At 42.7% G+C, this 20,641-nt stretch overlaps 1 protein-coding gene across 3 annotated transcripts in view; it reads right to left on the bottom strand.

Moving 5' to 3' along the window:
* The window catches only part of Gli3 (GLI family zinc finger 3), a 281,005-nt gene extending 260,899 nt beyond the window's left edge, over positions 1–20,106 (bottom strand). Inside the window, exons 1-2 of one of the 3 annotated variants that reach the window (XM_031358197.1) lie at positions 19,566–20,106; positions 5,707–5,871 (exon numbers count right to left, since the gene is read on the bottom strand). In XM_031358197.1, coding sequence (XP_031214057.1) covers positions 5,707–5,830 — 124 coding nt within the window. In that variant the 5' untranslated portion in view covers positions 5,831–5,871; positions 19,566–20,106. Of the gene's footprint in view, positions 1–5,706; positions 5,872–19,565 lie in introns of those variants that run through there. The other 2 variants (XM_031358198.1, XM_031358201.1) reach the window with 2 other exon arrangements.
* Positions 20,107–20,641: the final 535 nt, after the last annotated feature.

Below are 20,641 nucleotides of genomic sequence, written 5' to 3'. Positions count from 1 at the left end.
ATCCTTGTAGGCAGCTATGAGTCACTGACGACTGCAGAACAGGGACTTAACAGCAAGCATCACAACACAGTTCATCTGGCAGGGGCATGTGCAGAGCACGAGAAGTCCAAGGTAGTGAACATGGCATGGGACAGTGAAGATGGCCAGGGAAGTGGTGGGCTGCAGGGAAATGGGTGAATGACCCAAGGGAAATCTAACAGGAGCATAAGCCTAGAAGAGGGGGTCAAAAGGTGACAGCAAGGTTTCCAGCCTGGACAACAGAGTTAACTAATATGGAAACCAGAACAGCTCAGGAATACATAGCTTTGGAGCCCAAGACAGAGTTGCTATGAGAAGATTAAAAAAAAAAGGTTCTTCAAATAGAATAAATAAAATGTCATTGATACAGTGCAAGCCATACTGCAAGGTGGCATGACATTCAGAAAGGGGTGCCTCATCCCAGAAAACAATGAGAAGAAATGAACAGACACATGCTCCTTCCAATGCAACTCGAAGAATAAACACAACAAATTTTCAAGAGTTAAGAAATCTAAATGGATCTTCTTTAAATTATGTTCTCACAAAACCATTATCTTTCCTCCTTTTTGAGTTAGGGAGACTTTCAGAAAGAGGGCAAAGAATTTTGATACTTTGTCCTCAAGATAAGCAGGCTTGGTTAGATTTGTGATTTACAAATCTTCTTGGATCCAGCAAGTTCATTTCTTTGCCAAACATTTTCCGTCTTTTCCATAAACCTGGGCAAGTATGGTGGATCAGAGGATACAGGCCCTTGCTGCCAGGACTGATGAAATGAGTTTAATCCCTGGAGCCAACCTGGTGGAATGAGAGAACTGCTCTAGATAAGTCCCTGAAAAGTAGATGTAATTATTACCATGCTAAGGAAATGAGGAAACCCAGACACTAAGAGATGAATCATTCACTCACACAACTAGCACTTGGCATCACAAAATCTCAAACCAAGCTTTTTGATCCAAACCCTGCATGTGCTCAGAAGAACCCTATAATGTAAAATGAAAAGTACCTGAAAGTTCCTCCTATCCATTTTACATGTGCCAAGGAATATGATGTAGGAAACAAAGAAAGGTAAAGAAATCTAAAACTCAAAATCTAAGGTCTATCTGGAGTAAATTAGCTGCCTACTCGTAAGCAGGCTCTCACGCTGAGAAAACTTCAAGGTGACAAGAAGGGATGGTGGTGAGCAACAACGCATTTCAAGCTTTCAACACACATTCAAGTCATCTCAATCCTAGTCATAAGTCCAACAAGACATCACGTACATTAGTACCTATGTGCTAGACAGTTTGAAAGCATAAATCTCAAAGACTTTTAAGCAAAAGTCAAATAAAAGAAACAAAAGCACAGAGAATGCCCCATCAATTAATCTATCAGCTTTTGTTTCCCACTTCATCACCACTGGATGAATTTCTGCTTTTTATCAACTTATGAAATATCTCACTAATTAAGACAAACCCAAAACCATAGCCTAGGTCACTTACGATAAGTTTGACACCCTCTTTCTTGAGACAAGGTCTCACTATGTAGCTCTGGCTGGCCTGAAACTCAATGTAGACCAGGCTGCTTTCTAACACACAAAGATGTGCCTGCCTCTGCCTCCAGGGTACTGAAATTAAAGGTGGGTGCTATCATGTTTTCTTGAAGCAAAGTAGCAGAAAATACAAGGGATAGATTATCAAGGGACTATTAAAAAAGGAAAACTCATGGACCAAAAATGAGGCAAAACACTTTAAATTAAATATTCAAGTCATACAGAGAAGTTTTATAGGTTAATTAGAACATGTAGAGCAAAAGAAATGCAGACTTAAAACCCATTACTTAGAAAATACAATGTGTAGCTTAGGAAGTAATGAATCATGCAAAAACAGAGAGCATTAAAGCATTTACCTAGAGCTTACCTTATTAACAGACTTGGACACCCTCAAGCCAATGTGAGGTCTAATATCTCTAAATGCACACTTTATATATGAAAGCCACCCTGTTAGATGTCAAGAATAATCTCTTAAGCCACAATTCCACTTAAAAAACATTCAGAAGACTAAATGTCATTACCCGTGTCACTTCCATCTCATGAATAGCACTAAATGCTTAAAGCTGAAGTATGCACACAGGAAACCGTGCACACAATGTGGTTCCTGTGCAGAGATCACTGGAGGCTTTGCATGCACACGTGGATCCTGAAATGCTACACAAATCTAATATGACTTGGTTTCTTTTCCCCCAACACAAGATTTAGAGCACAACTTTTCACTCATGTTATTTTAAATTTCAATCTCATGTAGCAAATGTTTATTTACAACGTTCTTCAAGGTTTTTGAACCATACATTCTGGCTGTGTCTCTATGTTTGTTTAAACAAAATTCTAGGAGCAGATACTCAATTGAGAAATGCAAGAAAACAGACCTGTAAGAACACGCAGTGGAATGTTCGTGGTTTGGCTGGGATGTTCACAATCAAGAACAAATTATACCACATAATGACTGGAAAGGTTAATTAAGTCAACCAATAGCTTCACCAATAACAAAACTTTTCTATTTATTTAGTTTTAATCACAAAATGGGTAGAATCTAAAATATACTTTACATTCATTTGGTTCATACATCCTGATATCTGAGCTAAATCTTTTAACTGTCTAGCTACAAATTCAATGTCAGAGCAATTTTAAGGCAAACATAACCTCTGGAATTAGGTACGATCACTGTGCCCCTATTGTGGTATCTTAATGATTCTAATTTTTGTGAATGGCTTCAATGTAGATATTTAAGCACTTCTAAACTGTAGAGAAAGGGGTAGGTGGATAGACAGACTGATGAGTAGACAAACAACAACCACAATAATTTCTACCACAGGTCAGCACACACAGAGCACCAATCTTTGCAAGGCTGCCTGCCAAAAGCTCTAACCCAAGCTGCACAGGATGAAAGTCCATACACTGATCTTCGTGACACCAAGGCAGAACTTAAAGGAGCAGGAAAGGAGCAAGCAGTACAGAGACTTCGACCCCAGCCATCAGCCCTTATCATGGTACAGTAAAAAGATTCTAACCTAGTTAGATGGAAACTGCAGAATCCTATAGGAGAAGATCACTGTAATTATTAGCATTCACATAAACAAAGGAAAAAGGACAGTCTTTTGTTTTGTCACAACATAGTCTAATCAGACTTCAAACTCACAATTCTCCTGCCTCAGCCTCCCAAAGGCAGGAATTTCAAACAAGAATCATTCTTGGCTTCACTGGCCTTTCTTTTTTTATCATTTATTGTGTTTCAAATGCATTTGCTTACTTTCCTGGAGTCAGTCTATTGGGAGGAAATCCAGTTTTAGACAAAAATATTTCCATCTTTTTGTTTGTTTCATTGAGTTTCCTATTGTCCCCAAATGAAAAGTAATGAATTCCGTAGAAGATCAGGAATTCTGAAAAACTACTCTGAGACAGATCTCATTCAGACATGTACCTTACAAACATGACTAGTGAGTATTTACATCCATATGGGACAGGACTCATGCACGTTTAGACAGGCTGTGGGCGGCCTCAAGGGCACAGGCTGATCAGGTTAGGAAGGCAAGAGTGTGAGTAGCTTAGCAAACAGGCCTATGTTATGTCAAGTACAGAACTAGCTTTAAGACTGTCCTTTCTCTGGCTAGCTTTTGGTCCAAGCCTCCAGGCCTCCAGATCACCACTGGGTTCAGGTAAGTAATGTTCCAGTGACCCTCAACATGGTTCCAAGGAGAACCTGTGGTCAAAGACTGACTGCTGACAAGCTGAGGATCAATGGAGAAGCCCCAGAGTATGTGTCTCAGTGTGGAAGCAAGACCCACAGAGGCAAGAGCATCTTCCCGAGAAGACCACTGAGGACACTGCTGGGACTCACAGGACAGTGGCTTCTAACAGACCACTGAAGACACCCTGCTGGGATTCACAGGACAGTGGCTTCTAACAGACCACTGAAGACACCCTGCTGGGATTCACAGGACAGTGGCTTCCACAGAGGCAAGAGCATCTTCCCGAGAAGACCACTGAAGACACCCTGCTGGGATTCACAGGACAGTGGCTTCTAACAGACCACTGAAGACACTCTGCTGGGATTCACAGGACAGTGGCTTCTAACAGTCCGCATGGTGCAAAAGCATCCTCTACCAACCCGCACTGTCTTTGCACTAGGAAGCACCCACATATATGGCTGCATACAACAACATTGGTGTTTCTGTGAAGCTTAATTCATATGAAGTGCTTATTCTTATAAAATTAGTATTAAAATCACCAAATAACTAGCACTTTGCATATTGTTCCTACTTATAAAATGATAAATTAGCCTAAATATTTATCGCTCCAGAAAAACAAAGAATCCAAGGTACCATGTTTTTGAAACAGAATATGCTTTTTATAACACTAGAAAACAAGACACAAATATTCAGACTGTGTTAAATAAGCTTGAGCCCTGGGTTTAAATGACACAAATAAAGGGAGCAATACAGACAAACTTTTACACACATACAGGTAAAGTGAATCCATTTTTTAACTCAGACATAAATATATCTCCCTAGAGATCAATGGAAACCCGGGCTTATTGGCCTGCAAGACTGACAGCTAGCTTCCTCCCCCAGCACAGTATGGAGCTATGTCAAAACCCTGATAAAAGGGCTGCAGACCTGAAGCAAAGCTGAGCAACACACGGATGGAACAGAGCAGTCGACTGACTCCTCTGGAGCACCTGTCCTTGGAGCTGAAGGTTCTGGGCTATTATAGTTAACTTCCAAATTAAGCTTATGCTTCAATTGCACATGTAAAACAATGGTAAGTCAACCTAGTAAAATCTTTCTTGGAACGTATAAATTATGAAACCACAGAAAAGGAGCCAGAAGGTCAGCCTGGGTAGACCAGTAAGCCAGGTCATGCAGGAGCAGAGCTAGGACAATGGGCCAGCTTATCCTTCCTAAGAGTACACAGAAAAGGAGGGTGGAATCCCAAGCAAGGAGGCAGGCCTGAATTCTACAAAAGTCAAAGACATTCATGGCCTACCTTGTGGGAAAGCCTGGAATGGAAGAGAATGTCACCACAAACCCTCAGCCTGGTTTTCCTAGTTGAGGGAGGCTGCATTCTATATTCAGTACTCTATGCTTGAATTCAAATACCTCTCAATACTTTGCTTAAAGTGTAAAAATAAATGTTGCTTCTGTGCTATCTCTGAAATCAATTAAATTAATTAGATTTACAAAACCAACAATGAAGTTCATGGACTTAAGATGGACTTAAAATTAAAACTTCAGCTGTTAGGTTTTTAAAATCCTTTCCAGTAGACAACTTTAAATCTGAGGTAGGAGAAATCCTGCCACAAATTGAAAACTTCTGCATTATTTTGACTACTATCGATTTTTCATGTGAAATTCAAAGTATTTGAAATTCTTGCCAGACCAATCAAGATGATTTCCAAATTGCCAAAACAGGAACTTCTTTTTATAAATAACCTATCCTACCCCAATTTATGTGTCCAAGTAGACACTGAAGGAAACCAGGAGCTTGAATGCCAAGACAACGATGACGAAAGTCTGCCCACCCCATATACCACCCTCTGACCCATGTGAACCTCTCATGGAAGAATCACTGGGCCAGGCGTGGATGTTCAGTTCAGGAGATGCAGAGAACACAGCAATGACTGCAGCTTAGCTTCTGGGAGTTGTGGGGCCACTCACCATTGTTAGTGGTACTAGAGGCCACGGCCTTCTCACTGACATCTGTTCTCGCGGGACACTTCCCAATGGAGTTTTCAGCTTTCTTCCTCTCAGTCGTCGTAGCACTGTGGGACTGGGCCTCCATAACGTCTTCTCATTACTTCAGCTTGCTTCTCAAAGGAATCCCTATAAAATACCACAGTGCCATCAAATTCCCAAAATGGCAGAAGAAACCTTTACCCAAAAGCCTTCTACATCTTCTACCTGAGGAGAACCTAAAGGTTTAGCAAAACCTGAATGGACATTTGCCCAAAGGTTTTTCTGGCAAAGATATGTCATAACTACATTAAGAAGCCAGTCAAAGTCACATGGAGCTGAGTTTTCATATTCCTTAAGTGACTCCAGCCTTTTGCTATCTGCACTGGAAAACAGAACAGCTCGTAATGTACCAGCTTCGCACTTCCTTCTGATCATATTATCAAATTATCTAAACCAGTGCTTCTGAACCTTCCTAATGCTGAGACCTTGTAATACAGTCCATTATGTTTTGGGGACCCCCCAACCATTAAATTATTTTTGTTGCTACTTCATAGCTGTAATTATGCTACTCTGATGAATCCCAATGAAAAAATTTTTAGAGGCAGAGGTATAGGCTTTGACATACAGGTTGAGCAATAATAAATTCTAAATACTTCAATTTTCAATTACCTACAGTATAAAACCCAAGTGTCACATTATTCTTTAAGCTATTTGTGTTCATTTCTCTTCAGGTGGTCAACTTTATAGGAAGGGACACTAAGAGAACTTCTAAGTCAGAAGAAATTTTGTAATTACTAACTAGGCTTCTTAAAAACCAAGTAGCAAGCCTACCCAGAGCCCTCAGCAACTCAGCCAGTAGACTAGGATTTCTACTTCTTCCCTAAGGTACGGGATTGCCTTGGACTTCTTAACCTAAAAGCATCCAAACTGTGTTCTTTATGTTTTCTGAAAAGGAAAACACTAATTCATTTGGATTAACTTCCTCAACAAAGGTAATAAGGCAGCATCCCTCCATTCTACCACAAAAGCCAGACAAAAAGTGAGGATCACTTACAGAACATGAAATCTCAACTACAGGCACATTCTGGTCATCTGTCCATCACTAGCTTCACTCATGGGACAATAGACGCAACTAAGCATTCATCAATCTTCACACCAGCACATTCTTTTTTTTTTTCTTTTTTTAACATAATACTTATTCCTACAAAGAATACAAAGATGAAAAGTCCACTCTCAGGCATGTTTTCCTTAAGCTCTCTATGCTGCACCTACCAAGGTAGGTGCTTCACATCTCTAGTCATCTGCTTATTTTTCTACATGTAACAGATGCCACAATGTTCAATCAAAACAATGATTAGGGAAATAAAACAAGAAGCTGTTTAACTGGCAAAATGCCATGCAAAGAGGATGAATGTTTAGTCAGCTTTAACTCACGTTCTTTTAGGTACACCAGATGACCCATGACCAGGAATTCAAGCCATTCAGTTATGGCGTCAGAGCCAAAGGCTGTGCATACAACACTAGTACTGGCTATTCCCTGACTTACATCTTTTCCTAGACTATCTATTGCTATTCACACTAAACCACAGTATTTTGTAGAATAAAAAGAAACAAGATGCACCTACCAACTGTAAGACCCACTTTGAATTGAGAAGCATATTCACAGAACACAATCGAAAAACAAGAACAAAACAGCAAGGGGTTGGACAGCACTCACAGCCTACCTAAAGCTGCCCCAGGAGCTGTCCAGCGCAACCTTGGGCAACCTGTACTCAGTCTCAAGTTTAGAGAGGACAAGAGAAGCCCCAGAAGCCCTCTGCTTCTTGAGAAGAAAACAAAAAAGAAAACAAAACAAAACAAAACAAAAAAAACAAAATTCCTTTACCCAAAGCACATACACTTAATTTCCAAGGGATCACAGACCCTCCAAAACTCTTACATGAGCCTGGATAAAAACCTCTAAAGAGAAATTTTCCACAGTTGCTGTGTCTCTAAGAAAAACTCAAGATAGCTCAATGAGTAAAGCCTGACAACCTGATTTTGATTCCTGGAACCTACACGATGTAAGGAGGTGAATCAACTCCCCCAAGTCATTCTGAACTCCACATGCATAGTAACATTAACAGTAACATTTAAAAAAAAAAATCTCAGAATAGTTCTCTTTAAAGAGTTATTGTCTCCAAATTGATTTTACTGTTTAAGGTGAGGTCTTCTTACACAGCCCAGCCTGGCCTCAAACTCTCAATACTCCTTCCTCAACCTGAACCCAGCTTTAAACTTCCTTTTTAAAAGTGTATCACAAGGCTGGGGGTGGCTTGGAGATGGCACCTAACTTCAATTCCGGCACTCAGGAGGCAGAAGCAGGAGAGTTCCTGTGAGTTCCGGGTCAGCCTGGTCTACAGAGTTCCAGGCCATCCAGAGCTACATTGTGACACACTGTCTCCAAAATCAAAACAAAAACCAAGCATACCCATAAGAACAATTGAACCCAATCTCTATCACCCCTACTCCAAAAGAATTTCCCTGAATAACCATTACTACCCAAATTGCTATATGCTTGCTAAGAGAGCTGATTGTCCAGTTCTATTTCTGACACAATGCATCTGTCATGGACAATAGCACGAAAGAGCCTGTATTTGAAGAAGCACTATACACATTTATATTTGTTTATCACTATGTTATGTATCCATGAGAAGACCTCAGTTATATTCGTAAGTATAGAATTAATGAAGTATATTTCAGAACACTGAATTCACAGCCCACAGAACCTATCCCAACTCCAACTGTAATGATAAAGAACTGTGTTTAAGAAGTCTTTGTTGTCCAGGCAGTGGTAGCACACACCTTTAATCCTAGCTCTTGGGAGGAAGAGGCAGGGGGATTTCTGAGTTTGAGGCCAGCCTGGTCTACAGAGTGAGTTCCAGGACAGCCAGAGCTACACAGAGAAACCCTGTCTCAAAAAAAAAAGAAAAGAAAAAGAAAAGAAAAGAAAGGAAGTCTTTGTTTAACATACATCTCCCTGCTCCCTCTAGACTGGAAGCCTCATAAGGAGTAGACTTCTATCTTCTCAACAACTAATACAAAGACAAATGCTTACTGGGTAAATAGAGGTTCACATCAGGGACCTTCTAACTTCTAAGTCTGCTGTATCTTGAATTTTAGACTTCCTTGAGCTAGGTACATACATCTTCCTCTGGGCTAAGTGTTTCATTGAAAACTGGCCAATTCTATAAAAGCTAAAAATTTTACCAGGAATCCTTAATCAAAGCACCCAATTCAGATACCACAATTTTCTCCTCCAAAACTGATATACAGTTTTATTAGCTGAGTTGGGTCAGTATACAAAGGTTAAACTGCAAAATGGAAATATAACACACAAAGGAACCAGACAGCATCCCATCAAGAAAGAAGATTCCTGGTAAGAACCAACAAGTCAGGGCTGGTGAGATGGTTCAGCAGGTAAGAGCACTGACTGCTCTTCTGAAGGTCCTGAGTTCAAATCCCAGCAACCACATGGTGGCTCACAACCATCCATAATGAGATCTGATGCCCTCTTCTGGTGTACTTATTTATAATACTAAATAAACCTTTGGGCCTGAGCGAGCAGGACTGACCAGAGTGAGCAGAGGTCCTAAAAAGTCAATTCCCAACAACCAGATGAAGGCTCACAACTATCTGTATAGCCACGGTATATATTCATATACATAAAATAAATAAATAAATCTTTTTAAAAAATAAAAAAGAACCAACAAGTAACTGAGTTCCTTGGTAAAACTAATTTTATGCAATTTTTGGGTACCCCTTAAGGCAATATTTTAACAAAGCAACTCCCAGAAATCATCACAATGGAGAAAGGCTCAAGTGCTAAGAGGCACCACCTGAAAGCTACTAATTAATGGTCTCGGAAAATACTAATTTCTACCCCTGTTTGAAATAGATTTTTAAAAAACTAGGCCCTTGGTTACTTAAAAAGTCTACTCCCTTCTTCTATTTTGACAACTTATTTTTGGATCTCATTAATTAGCAACTAATTATTTAAGTGTAGTCAATGCTCAGTCCAGGGCTATAATGTGGCAACTTGCCAAGGCAGACATCTGCTTCCTGTATAGCATGGTGAGTTATATCAGCTTATTTTACTGATAAAAACACAATTTTATCCTTGTCACAAAGAGAACGCTTTAACACCATAGATGCCCACACCCCATGTAACTATTGAAATGGTGACTGTTTCTCCCTTCAGGGTGGCTTTTTGATAGGACATTAAGGGATTTGGAAACACAGACTAGAGTTGACCCTAGCTGGAATGCTACATTGTGGCAAGCTGAAGCATCATCATCACCCAGCATACCACTCTGAGAGCCTAGGCTACCTTAAGCAATAAAGTATGTCTAGCATTTAGACTGTAAGAATTAAGAGAAGGGATTAATTCCACTTCATTCCAAATACTTTTCTCTGTAGGGCACATGCTACTATTTTTCAGATATGAATGAAATCAAGACTTTCCTCCAGAGGCAGTTTCCTGTTTACAACTCCAGCCTGTCCCCTTCAGTCTTTCACAACTGGGACAGTGGATGCAGGATTGCAGGAGAAAACCACTTGGCTTTTTTTCTGCTTTCCTTTTCTCTTCTCTTCTCTTCTTTCTTCCCTCCCTCCCTTCTCTCTCCCTCCCTTCTCTCTCTCTCTCTCTCTCTCTCTCTCTCTCTCTCTCTCTCTCTCTCTCTCTCTCTCTTTTTCTTTCTATTTTGGGGTGAGGGTGAGGTGAGGATGGGGTCATACGTCTGAATCCTAGCAAAAAGGGTACAGGCAAATGAGCTGCCCAGGAAGCCTGCAGCTGGTACTTCCTCCTGAGGGCTTAAGTTCCACAGGTAAAAAGGAAGGATAAGAGCTCCTTCTGGAGGCAAAGCAACCAAATCTGTTCTCATTCCAGCATTCCAAACCTTTGGTAACTTCCCAGAGGCCAAAGTCCAGAGCACAATTAATTTCAGACCCTTTTTTACATCTATTCCCTCCCCTTCTAGCAATCTGCCTGAAAGGTACATCTTTTCTTTCTAAATTCCAAAGGTGAATCTGCCTCAACCTCCCCTAAAACTGACTATAAAAGTTTTCTGAAGCTACCCGGAACAACACTTATAGGGGACATTCACTCTGAAAGTGACAGGGTTGGAGGGAACATTTACCAAAAAATGAAGCATTTTTGAGGTGAAGGAATGCTTTGTTTTCGGGGAGGGCTGGTTTCTTGTCCTGACATCTCAGAGTGGAGCAACTTCACACCTCCACCTCCAACCACGGTACCACTAATTCCTGTTCACCCTCTGCTCTTCAGCGCCCTGCTGGCCACTCAAGGTGTTGGCTGGCCAAGGTGCGCCCTGTCCCTCTCACAGAGCTGCAGCCCTAGGCCCTGGCTCCACCTCTGAAGCATTTGCAGCCTTGTCTTCTAGACCTGCTAGAAAAGGTTCTCAAGCTAGAGAGGTAAGGGATGTGCTGCAGGCCAGGGAGACTGGCCCAGCAGCTCGAAACATGCAGGTAGGTATCCCTTGTCAGTCTAGGTCAGATTAGTTATCCTGCTCTCCAGGGATATTTGTGGGCACTTGCAAACTCTCTCTAAAGTTGGTCCAGAAAAATGTCCAACAGTCAGTGAGAAGGGGGATTGTTTGATGCATCCATGTAGTCTAGACTAGCCAAATTCAAATAGGTATGACAGTGTGTGTTGTGTGTGTGACACACAGCATTGCAATAATATAAAACACTGGGGAACAGTTGAAAATTCTGCAGGAAAACAAATATGTTCATTCACAAAAATGTCTACTGTCTATCAACTTGGCCCCCTTCCCAGGCTGCCATAAATAGATGCAGGTGCTAGGAATGGTCAAGGCAGGCACATGGCCTCACTGTCTCTCAGAAAGCCCTCCATGAGAGTCTTCACCACCAGACGCTTCCTGTAATCGTATTCTTTTTATTTTTTAATCCCAATTCTTAAACCTGTACAAACCAGCCTCTCTCCTTGCCGGTTCTCTGTGGCAACATCTCTGTACTGTGGGTATTCAGGATTCCTTTACAATCTGAACACACCAAAGTTTGCAGTGGCATTTCTCCTGAAGGAATTAATTGGCTCTAGTTGTAGTCTAGGGTAGGATGAACTGCTGCAGTCACAGACTGACAGAGCCCTTTCCAAACAGCGCACTGCCAATATCTACTTCCTTAATCCACCTGGTTTTGCTGCTAAGGTACCTGAACGTTGGCAGTAACTGATGATTTTTGTTTTGTTTTGTTTTAATGCATTTAAAGATTCAAGACTACTAAGCAGAAGACTAGATGGGTGATAACCTGGTTCGCTTCTCATACATTAGAATATCTACAGGCCCTAAGAGGCCAGGAGGAAAAGTCATCTTAAGGCTATAAGCAGCACTCAGAGCAGGCCTAATGTGAGAAATTACACCCTGTAGCTCAAGAATCTGCTGCTCCAGGAGAATGAGGCTTTTACTCACACCTGCCTGCACACTGTTAAACTGAATGCTCTCCTTCATGTTTCAAAAACCCACAATGAAGCAGGCTGAGAAGGGATTCTGGGCGCAGGCTTCCCCTGCAGCTATCATAGAAGAGTGATAGTTCTCTCACAGCCTACTACTAGGACGTCAGCTGCTACTTCATGGAGGGAGAAACCGTGTTCCTTTTAAATAGGAAAAAATCCTATTTAATATTTATACCTTCCTGGAGCTATTAAATAACCCATTTCCTAAAGAAAATAATTCCCTCACAGAGAGAGACCTTTTTTCCCCAAATATAGAACAAAGCTAATACTGATTTTAAAACTTTTTGATCAGTTTCGGAAGTGAGAAACTGTCTTGAGATTCAATAAGCAAAATGCAAAGAATTTAGCCCATTTCTTGTAATCACACATGGAAAAGAAACTTAAGAGGTCTGTAATGTGCTTGAGGTTTTCTTCTGTTCAAAATATCTTTCTGAACCTAAAATCAATTAGTTATGCACGACCTCTGTGACACACCGACAATTCCCAAGATTTCTTGGCTTTCCTTCACTTCCTGTCTGCCCTACCTTGCTTTCTGTAGAAAAGGAAGCTCAACTTCATAAGTTCCTAATGAAATCTTCATTAATATTTAACTACTGTATTTTTAATATACAATTACTTCACCTTTATAGGATTACTTTCCCCAAGGTCAAGAAAGCAGAAAACCTCATCTGTGAGTAAGAAAACTGAACTCTATCTAAGCTGCCCACTGGAAAACCAAGGGATTCCCCAACTCTGCAGGTTAGGATTTTCAATCTTCCTTCCTTCCTTACAATTGTGATGCTTCTGACTGTACACAAACAGCATTTCTGACAGACATCCCAAAATGGAGTTGCTCTATGAGGGAAATAATTGCCTGGATCCAGTGAACTTTGCTTTCATAAATTAGCTATATCTAAACTTTTCAGAAAATTATAACTTTAAAATCAATCACCAAGGGAACTATTCAACATGAATAGGTACTACACTTAAAATCACAAAATGACATTATTGTGCCTTTTCTGGTGATGTAAGAGAAAAAAAGATCACAAGCGTCCTGCTCAGCTGCCAGAGGTATTTTATATCAAACATTTAAGGGAAGTATGAGGCCTAATAGTCAGTGCCACTTCTGAGCTTCCCACAGCTCTTACCACGCCAGCCTCCCGTGCTCTGGCTGGCCTGTGAATGGAGGCCAGGAGATGCCATTAGAAAAACAGCAGTGGTGGGAAGCAAACTGACACCTAAACTTACTCTGCATTAGCTGGATCCATACCTTCCCTCCATAAGAAAACTAGATCAGATCTTCGACATTAGTCTATAAATATTAAGCTCCGTAATGGTCTTCCCACTGCATCCATATATATCATAAAAGATTACACTGAGATTTCAAAGAATTAAGCATGTTTGCATAGCAGCAGAAAAAAAAATGCTATTCACATAGAACTTATATAACTTACAGTGCCTAGGATCCTCTATCCTTACAGTAAAGCCAAAGGAGATATACCGGGTCAATAAATAATAATTAACTTTTTTGTTGCTGTTGTGGTTGAAACAGCTTCTCACACTACAGACCAGGCAGCCCAGAGCTGATGATAAAGCCCAAGCTTGTCTGACACTTGTGACAATGCTCCTGCCTCAGCCTTCAGAATGTTAGGACTACAGGCATGAGCTATAACACCAGGCCACCAAGTGCCTATTAAATCACACAACTGAAACCGATATAATCAGCCACAGATAAGCTACAGATACTCAGCTTGTTTTCATGCAATACTATTCTCCTCGTTCTACCCTCCTAATTTTTAATGTTTTGAGAGTTCAATCCTAATTGCAACTTTTAAAAGCCAGGTTTTCAAATTTTAAGGATTTTCAGATGCAGGGTCTACTATATAAGAATTAATTACCCACGGGCCACTTATTCTGTAAACTTTCTTATTCAAACAACATTCTCCAGCTGACTCATCGTTCAGCCTTTATACATACAAGATGGTCAGTCCAGCCTGCATCAACTGCTACAGACACCCCCAGTGAGACTGGTGTGGGACTCCATTTCACAGTTCAAACAGCAGGCCCTGTCCTGCAGTAGCATGGCCTGATCACGTGTCTGGCCAGTGGAGTCCAGGTCTCCATATAGCTCAGCCACTAAAATTGCTGCACGAGGTTTCTCCACACACTAATAAATCTTTGGAGTGAATTATTCTTTAAAAAAAAATCATAAAATGTAATCAGTAACAAGGCTTAATTGCCTCATTCCTTCATTAATAAAATTTGAACTTATCTTTTATCTAATTGGTAAGTTTTCCATCTTTTTTTTAAATGACAGTGTGTAATATAAAACACTCAGGCATTTTATTGAATCTTCAAAAACTCTACTTTAAAAATAAGCAAATATTTTATATATATTTTAAGTTTATTTCAACAGGGATTTAAGAATGGTACTTATCTCTTATTGTTGAATTAATTCTGGAACATAAAAATTACACGAGTACACGAATGTGTTATGTCAATAATTATTGCTGTAACACCCCTCCCCTCCATAGCAAAGCAGCCCCCACTCAATGTTTCAGGCCTGCAACCAATCCAATTTTCCTCAGGTACAATTTAAATGTATAGTGCATGCTACAACAAAACCGTGGTAGGATGCCAACAGGGTCCTTAAGAAAGTTTTCTAAATCACTAGAAAGGAGCTTTGAAAGAAAGCAAGGATTACAGTCGGCTAGGAGGGAGGGAGGGGCCTTACCTCAAAGCAGCCAGGCGGAAATCAGAGCAGTAATTCTACAAGTCGACAGAGTACACTTTCAGAGCTGTAATAGTGTGAAGAAGTGCTGGGCAGCATGGCCTGAAGGCAGCGCTAATACACTGATGACTAATGGCTGGGCTAGGGCAGACAATGAATTTGGAGCTTGAAAACGAACAGAAACCATGCAGTACTTTGACAAATGGGCTTTCACAATTTCATTCATTGAATAACCTTTAAACACAAAATTGGCTTGGGTTCTCTTGGGAATGATATGACATGTTGCTGGACAATGATGTAAGTATTTTCTTTTTTAATTATGACTCGTACACAAAATGCTAGCAGGCCATATAAGAGGATATAGTTTACAGATACCACAGAGACAGACATAGAACTCAATACAATATTGCCTTTCAAGAGGAGGCCTCAATGTCCCAGTGCCACCTTATTAACTATGTAATGGCTTTTTCATTCAGCTACTTTAGAAAGCCATAGATTTTCTGAGACATTTTGTCGGGTTGAAATATGCACAACCAGAACAAAAAACACTTTCAGGTGAAACACACACATAGACACACACACACATACACACACACACACACACACACACACACACACACACACAGTGGCAGCTAAGAAATATGTAGAAAACTACTGTGCATTTAGTATTTCAAATGGAAAAAGTCTACTTTTCAGGGGTTAGGCAAAGCGAAAGTGTGGTAAAACAATGCAGACAACAAAGTTTCTAAACAAACCAGCTCATAAACACTCCGCACACCCTTCTCTCCTACACCTCTCCTCCCCTTCTCCAGACATAATTAGCTTTTCAGTTCAAAAATAATAAATCTGGCGATTTTTAAAGAGAGAATGAAATATGTAAACAGTCTCTACATTAACAATTACCACTTATTTCAGACAACACAGCCTTCAACGGGCCCTAAAAAACTTAAGAGAAGGATCCTAAGACAGGAAGCTTAGTGAGCTCATAAAACCAGTGCTGGAGCCAGGAACACATAGCATATTTAATCTGCAAACTGTGAGAGTCCACAGCGACTTCAGCAAGATCTGAGGCATGCCCTCAAGGTTTGCTGGGATCTGGGATTAAGGGGTTGATAAGAACCTCTACTGCCCATGGACATGTTTTTCTTCTGCAGTTAAACACAAATGCACGGAGACATTTGACTGCTGCTTGGCGTTACTGCTCGAGTTATATAAAAGCTTCTGCAGCTCCTTTTGCTGTCAATATATCAAAGTTTAAAAAAAAATCATCAAAGTGTGAAATTTCATTTAAAGTCTTCACCAGTCTACAGCTCTATTTCACAGGCCCATCAAATAAAAGTAAAGATGAAAAATATACTGGAAAGTACTTGAGAAAGTTTGCAGCAGCAGCGCCCGGCCCTGTTGTAGTTTATTGTCTGCCTCTATTTGCTTTGAAAGTAGAACAGATCAATTTCCATGTAGAAACCCTGACAATGTGAAGTGAAGAGCAGCTTCTCCTAGGCTTTAATGAGAAGACAACCTGAAATCATTATTAGAGAACCTTTTGTTTAACAAATGTGTTTGTTTAACAAATGTGTGTGTGTGTGTGTGTGTGTGTGTGTGTGTGTTTGTTCTGTAGCCACTTCAGCCTTTGATTACCTCTCAATATAAAAGTTGGCAGAAAATTCCTTGAATCTTCCAAAGCGAATCAGAGCAACCTCAGAATATGAATGCCAGGAGAACTAAAACCTCCTTCAAAGAATTCTTCAGCTGGGGATTTACAACAATTGCAGAAAGAAGAAAACTCTGACTTTTAAGATAATCTACTATCGTCTAAAAGCATTAACATTCCATTACTAAGGTTTTCCTGAACATTTCATGACTCACTGATTCACTTCTTCGAGACAGATTTTTCTTAGAACATTGCTGTCTCCATATAAGTGAGTGCACACAACAATGAGCATTAAAGTGTTTCCTTTCATAAGCTTCCAAACTGTCCTCAGAAATCAGGGAGGGGAATGCAGCAGGCAGGATGGATGCCTTACAAGGGACTCACTTCTAAATGCCTGAGCCCAGAGGAAGTCTGTAACTTTTGCAGCATGCAGGTAATTAAGAAAACTTCACTGGCTTCAAAACAAAGGAAAGTCCAACTTTTAGGCTTTGGAATACAATTGTTAAATTAACAATTCTTTCAGTAAGTAAGTAATGAAATAACTCAACAAAGCCATTTTTCATCAATGCTGAATTTTCTCCTTTTCAAATTCGACACACAATAAAAACTGTAAGGATACCAGAGTTCAGTCAAGGAGTACGAGCGTGTAAACAGCAAAGGGAATTGGTAGGCATCTGAGCTCAACCTGCCAGTCTATTAGCAATAAAGCAATCTATATCTTTTAAAGTGTTTCTGCCTGTGTGAAATTTCAGCAGACACCTCTCACATTGAACTTATTCATGCATCTAAACCAAAGCTTCCCTAGGCTGACTTTAAGAATTACGTACCCTGAAAGGATCTCCCCTTAGGCAGAGAGTTTCTAATTAAATAGCTTTTAGTGTAAAATAAACTCTCTGCTCTGTATAAATATGCAATTTCAGCTAATTTAAATGTTATTTCATGTTTGTTTTAAGGTCTGACTATAATCTAACTGGCCACAGAGCTTGTGGACCAGATTGTTAAAGCCAATATTTCCTAACATAAACAAATTCTGTAGATACTCTGCACAGTTTACATTGTTAAAACCAATCACCACTACTTTAATATATCCTCTACTGCACTGCCTTAGAAAAATGAAGTGATTCTGAGGTTATTTCACTATTTTAAAACAGCATTTTCCTGCTTCAAAATAATCTTGACACATGTAATTAAGAAACTGTCAGACTATTATTAATTTTTAATTTAAAACCCAAATGAAATAATTACAGGAATCAATCAATAAGGCACCTATTCAAATTACAGAGCAATTACATAAATAATCAAAATTAATACTTTAGGCCAGTTCTTGAAGAATTCAGTCTATAACTCGTGAAGACATCAAACAGTACAAGCTTGTGACATGAGAATGAAGGAAAGGTTTCCCCTAAAATAGACTAAAATGAGATTATTTCAGATGGCAGGGCACAGCTCCCCTTCCCCCAGCCATGCCCAATGCTCTCAAGCTGCAACTCTTTTTCTAGAAGTTATTTCCACTAGACACATATTTCAGGAATAGAAAGAAAGAAAGAAAGACAGAAAGAAAGAAAAAGAGAGAGGGGGGAGAGGGAAGGAGGGAAGGAAGGAAGGAAAGAAGGAAGGAAGGAAGGAAGGAAAGAAGGAAGGAAGGAAGGAAGGAAAGACAGCTGGCCTCATCCAAGTTCTTCACAAAATCGTTTAGAAAGGGGGGTGAGGGGACTAATCACTGGAGTGTTTAGGAGTGCACGTACTGGGCTGTGAAAAGCTGTAATTGAGGAGGAGAAGGAGAGGAAAGGAAGGGCACGAGGTGTTTTGGAACTAATAATACCAGCGGGGCTAATGGCACTGCCCCTGTATTTGCACAGCGGCCGGCCCTCCATACCTCGGACTAAAGAGTTCTTTTACTTGAGGACGACAGTCCATCATTTCAAACTGAAGTGGCAGCTGGAAAATGTGGAACAGCTGGCACAGAGCTGGGAGAAAATGTTTTACATAAATATATGTACATATAAACTGGCAGAGGGCCATGAGCACTGTACCCAAGGCCAGAATCTACAACCAAGTTGGGGGAGGAGAGAGGGTAAACCGGTGCAGGAAACTTCCCTAAGTGGTCTTTACACACACACACACAGCCAAGAAAGCCTGGGGGAGGAGGGGGGCGCGTATAGCTTGGTACTCAAAAAGGTGCACTCCGGGACACAGGCACAAAGTTCACAGAAGGATACTAAGTTCATCAAAGGATAATAAGCAAAGACCGGGCCGAGTGTGAAGGCATGTGGCCATCTGCTGAAAAGTCGCCTCACCATCTATTCAAATGTATGATCGATATTAACTATGCCACATCCTCAGGCCCCGCTGCAACTGCAGAAAGTTAAAGTGTCCCCAGCAGAGCAGAGGGATCCGTACCCAACTCTGCTCTGTGCAAATTCGGCCTCTTGATTACCACAAGGGCCACGGCTACTTTTCTTTCTTTCTCTTTTCTTTTCTTTCTTTCTGTTCTACCTCTGGAAAGGAAGAGACAAAATTCCAAATCACGCACAGATGGTACAACTTTCACTTTTCCTCTCCCACCACGGAGGCGCGCCCTGCATCCGCTCACCCCGCACCCCCACCCTCAGAAGTGAAGGCGGGACCCGGGAGAGCGGGGCAGCGGCGGCCCGGCGCATCCCCAGGCGGTGCGCGCAAGCCGAGCTGCAGCTTGCCCGGGGGCGAGGACCAGCCGCAGCTCCGGGCTCCCTGAGCTCGGCGCAGCACTTGGTAAGAAGTAGGCGCGGGCGCCGCCGCTGCAAACTTGGTCCGCGCGCCCTGGGGGCAGGAGCTCTGCGGTCGGGAGAGCCGAGACCAGACCCGAGAGCGCGGAAAGGCGCGAGCGCACAGAAGCCGCTCCGACGCCGCTGGGAAGCTCGACAGGGCGGGCTGCGGGGCCCGCAAAACAAAGAACTTCAGGCGGGACGTACCTGCGGCTTTGGCTGTCAGGTCCCAAATCCACAGACCCGCGCCGGCGGAGAGGCGGGCGGCTCGGGTTACCGTGGATGGCCGGACTGCTCGCACTGTGCGGCCGCGGCGGGCATGGTGTGGCGTGGGCCAGCGACGGGGCGAGCGGGCGCGGAGGGGAGCGGCGGGCGGGCGGACGACTGTGCGGGCGCCGGCGGTGCGGCCCGGTCCGCTCCCTCCCGCCGCTGCAGCCCGCGCATCAGTTTCAGGGATCCTGTAATCTGATCCCTCTGAGTCACCGGCCCTGAGTGACAGTTCTGATTTGGTTCAACCGCGGGTGGGAGGAGAAAGAGAAAGAAAGGAGCCCCCGACCGTCAAGTCGACTTTCAACGACTAGGGCCCGTCCAGGCCAAGCGCCCCGGTTGCAAAAGTTGAGCTCCGCCGCGCGCGCCCTTCGCGCTCCCCTCCGCGCGCTCCTGCGCTCCTCCTCTTCCCCGCCCTCCTTCCCCAAGTTTTCACAGATGTGGTCAGACTCTCCTCTCCTTCCCGGCTCCTTCTTCCCTCGCGCGCCCCCACCCCCGCCCGTCCCTCTAATTTCCGCCACTCGAGGAGCGCTGGGGGGACGCGCCGAGCAGCGGGACGCCGCCGCCGCCGCAGGGGGCGAAGTTGGTTAAAACTTGGGAGTACTGCTTGCCTTACTTTGCTTTCCCGCTCCTTCCAGGCCGCGCCCGGCGGGGTCCGGCTCCGCGCGCGCGGATCCCAGTGCGCTGCGCTGAGGGCGGCACTGAGGCCGCGCGTCGGGCCGGGCAGGGCTGGCGCGGGCAGCCGGGAGCCACGCGCTCCACCGCCTCCGCCCCTCCCGGGTCCTCACACAGACACATCCAGGCCTGCTCCTCCTCTTCCCCCTCCTTGACCCCGCGCCCGCGCGGCGCGCCAGGCCCCACCCACCCGGCAGGAGGAAGGGGCCCGCGGGTGATGTCACCCGAGCCCTCCAGGCCTGCGCTCCCGCGCAGCCGAGCAGCCCGGGCTCACGAGCTGCCGGGCTCTTCGCCCGTGCCTTCTCTCTTCGATTTCCCCCAAACCCCCCCCCCCCCCAGCT

The sequence above is a fragment of the Mastomys coucha genome, unplaced genomic scaffold (assembly GCF_008632895.1).
Source record: "Mastomys coucha isolate ucsf_1 unplaced genomic scaffold, UCSF_Mcou_1 pScaffold7, whole genome shotgun sequence".
In the NCBI taxonomy this organism is placed as follows: Eukaryota; Metazoa; Chordata; class Mammalia; order Rodentia; family Muridae; genus Mastomys; species Mastomys coucha.
This window is presented reverse-complemented; position numbering and strand designations above follow the sequence as displayed.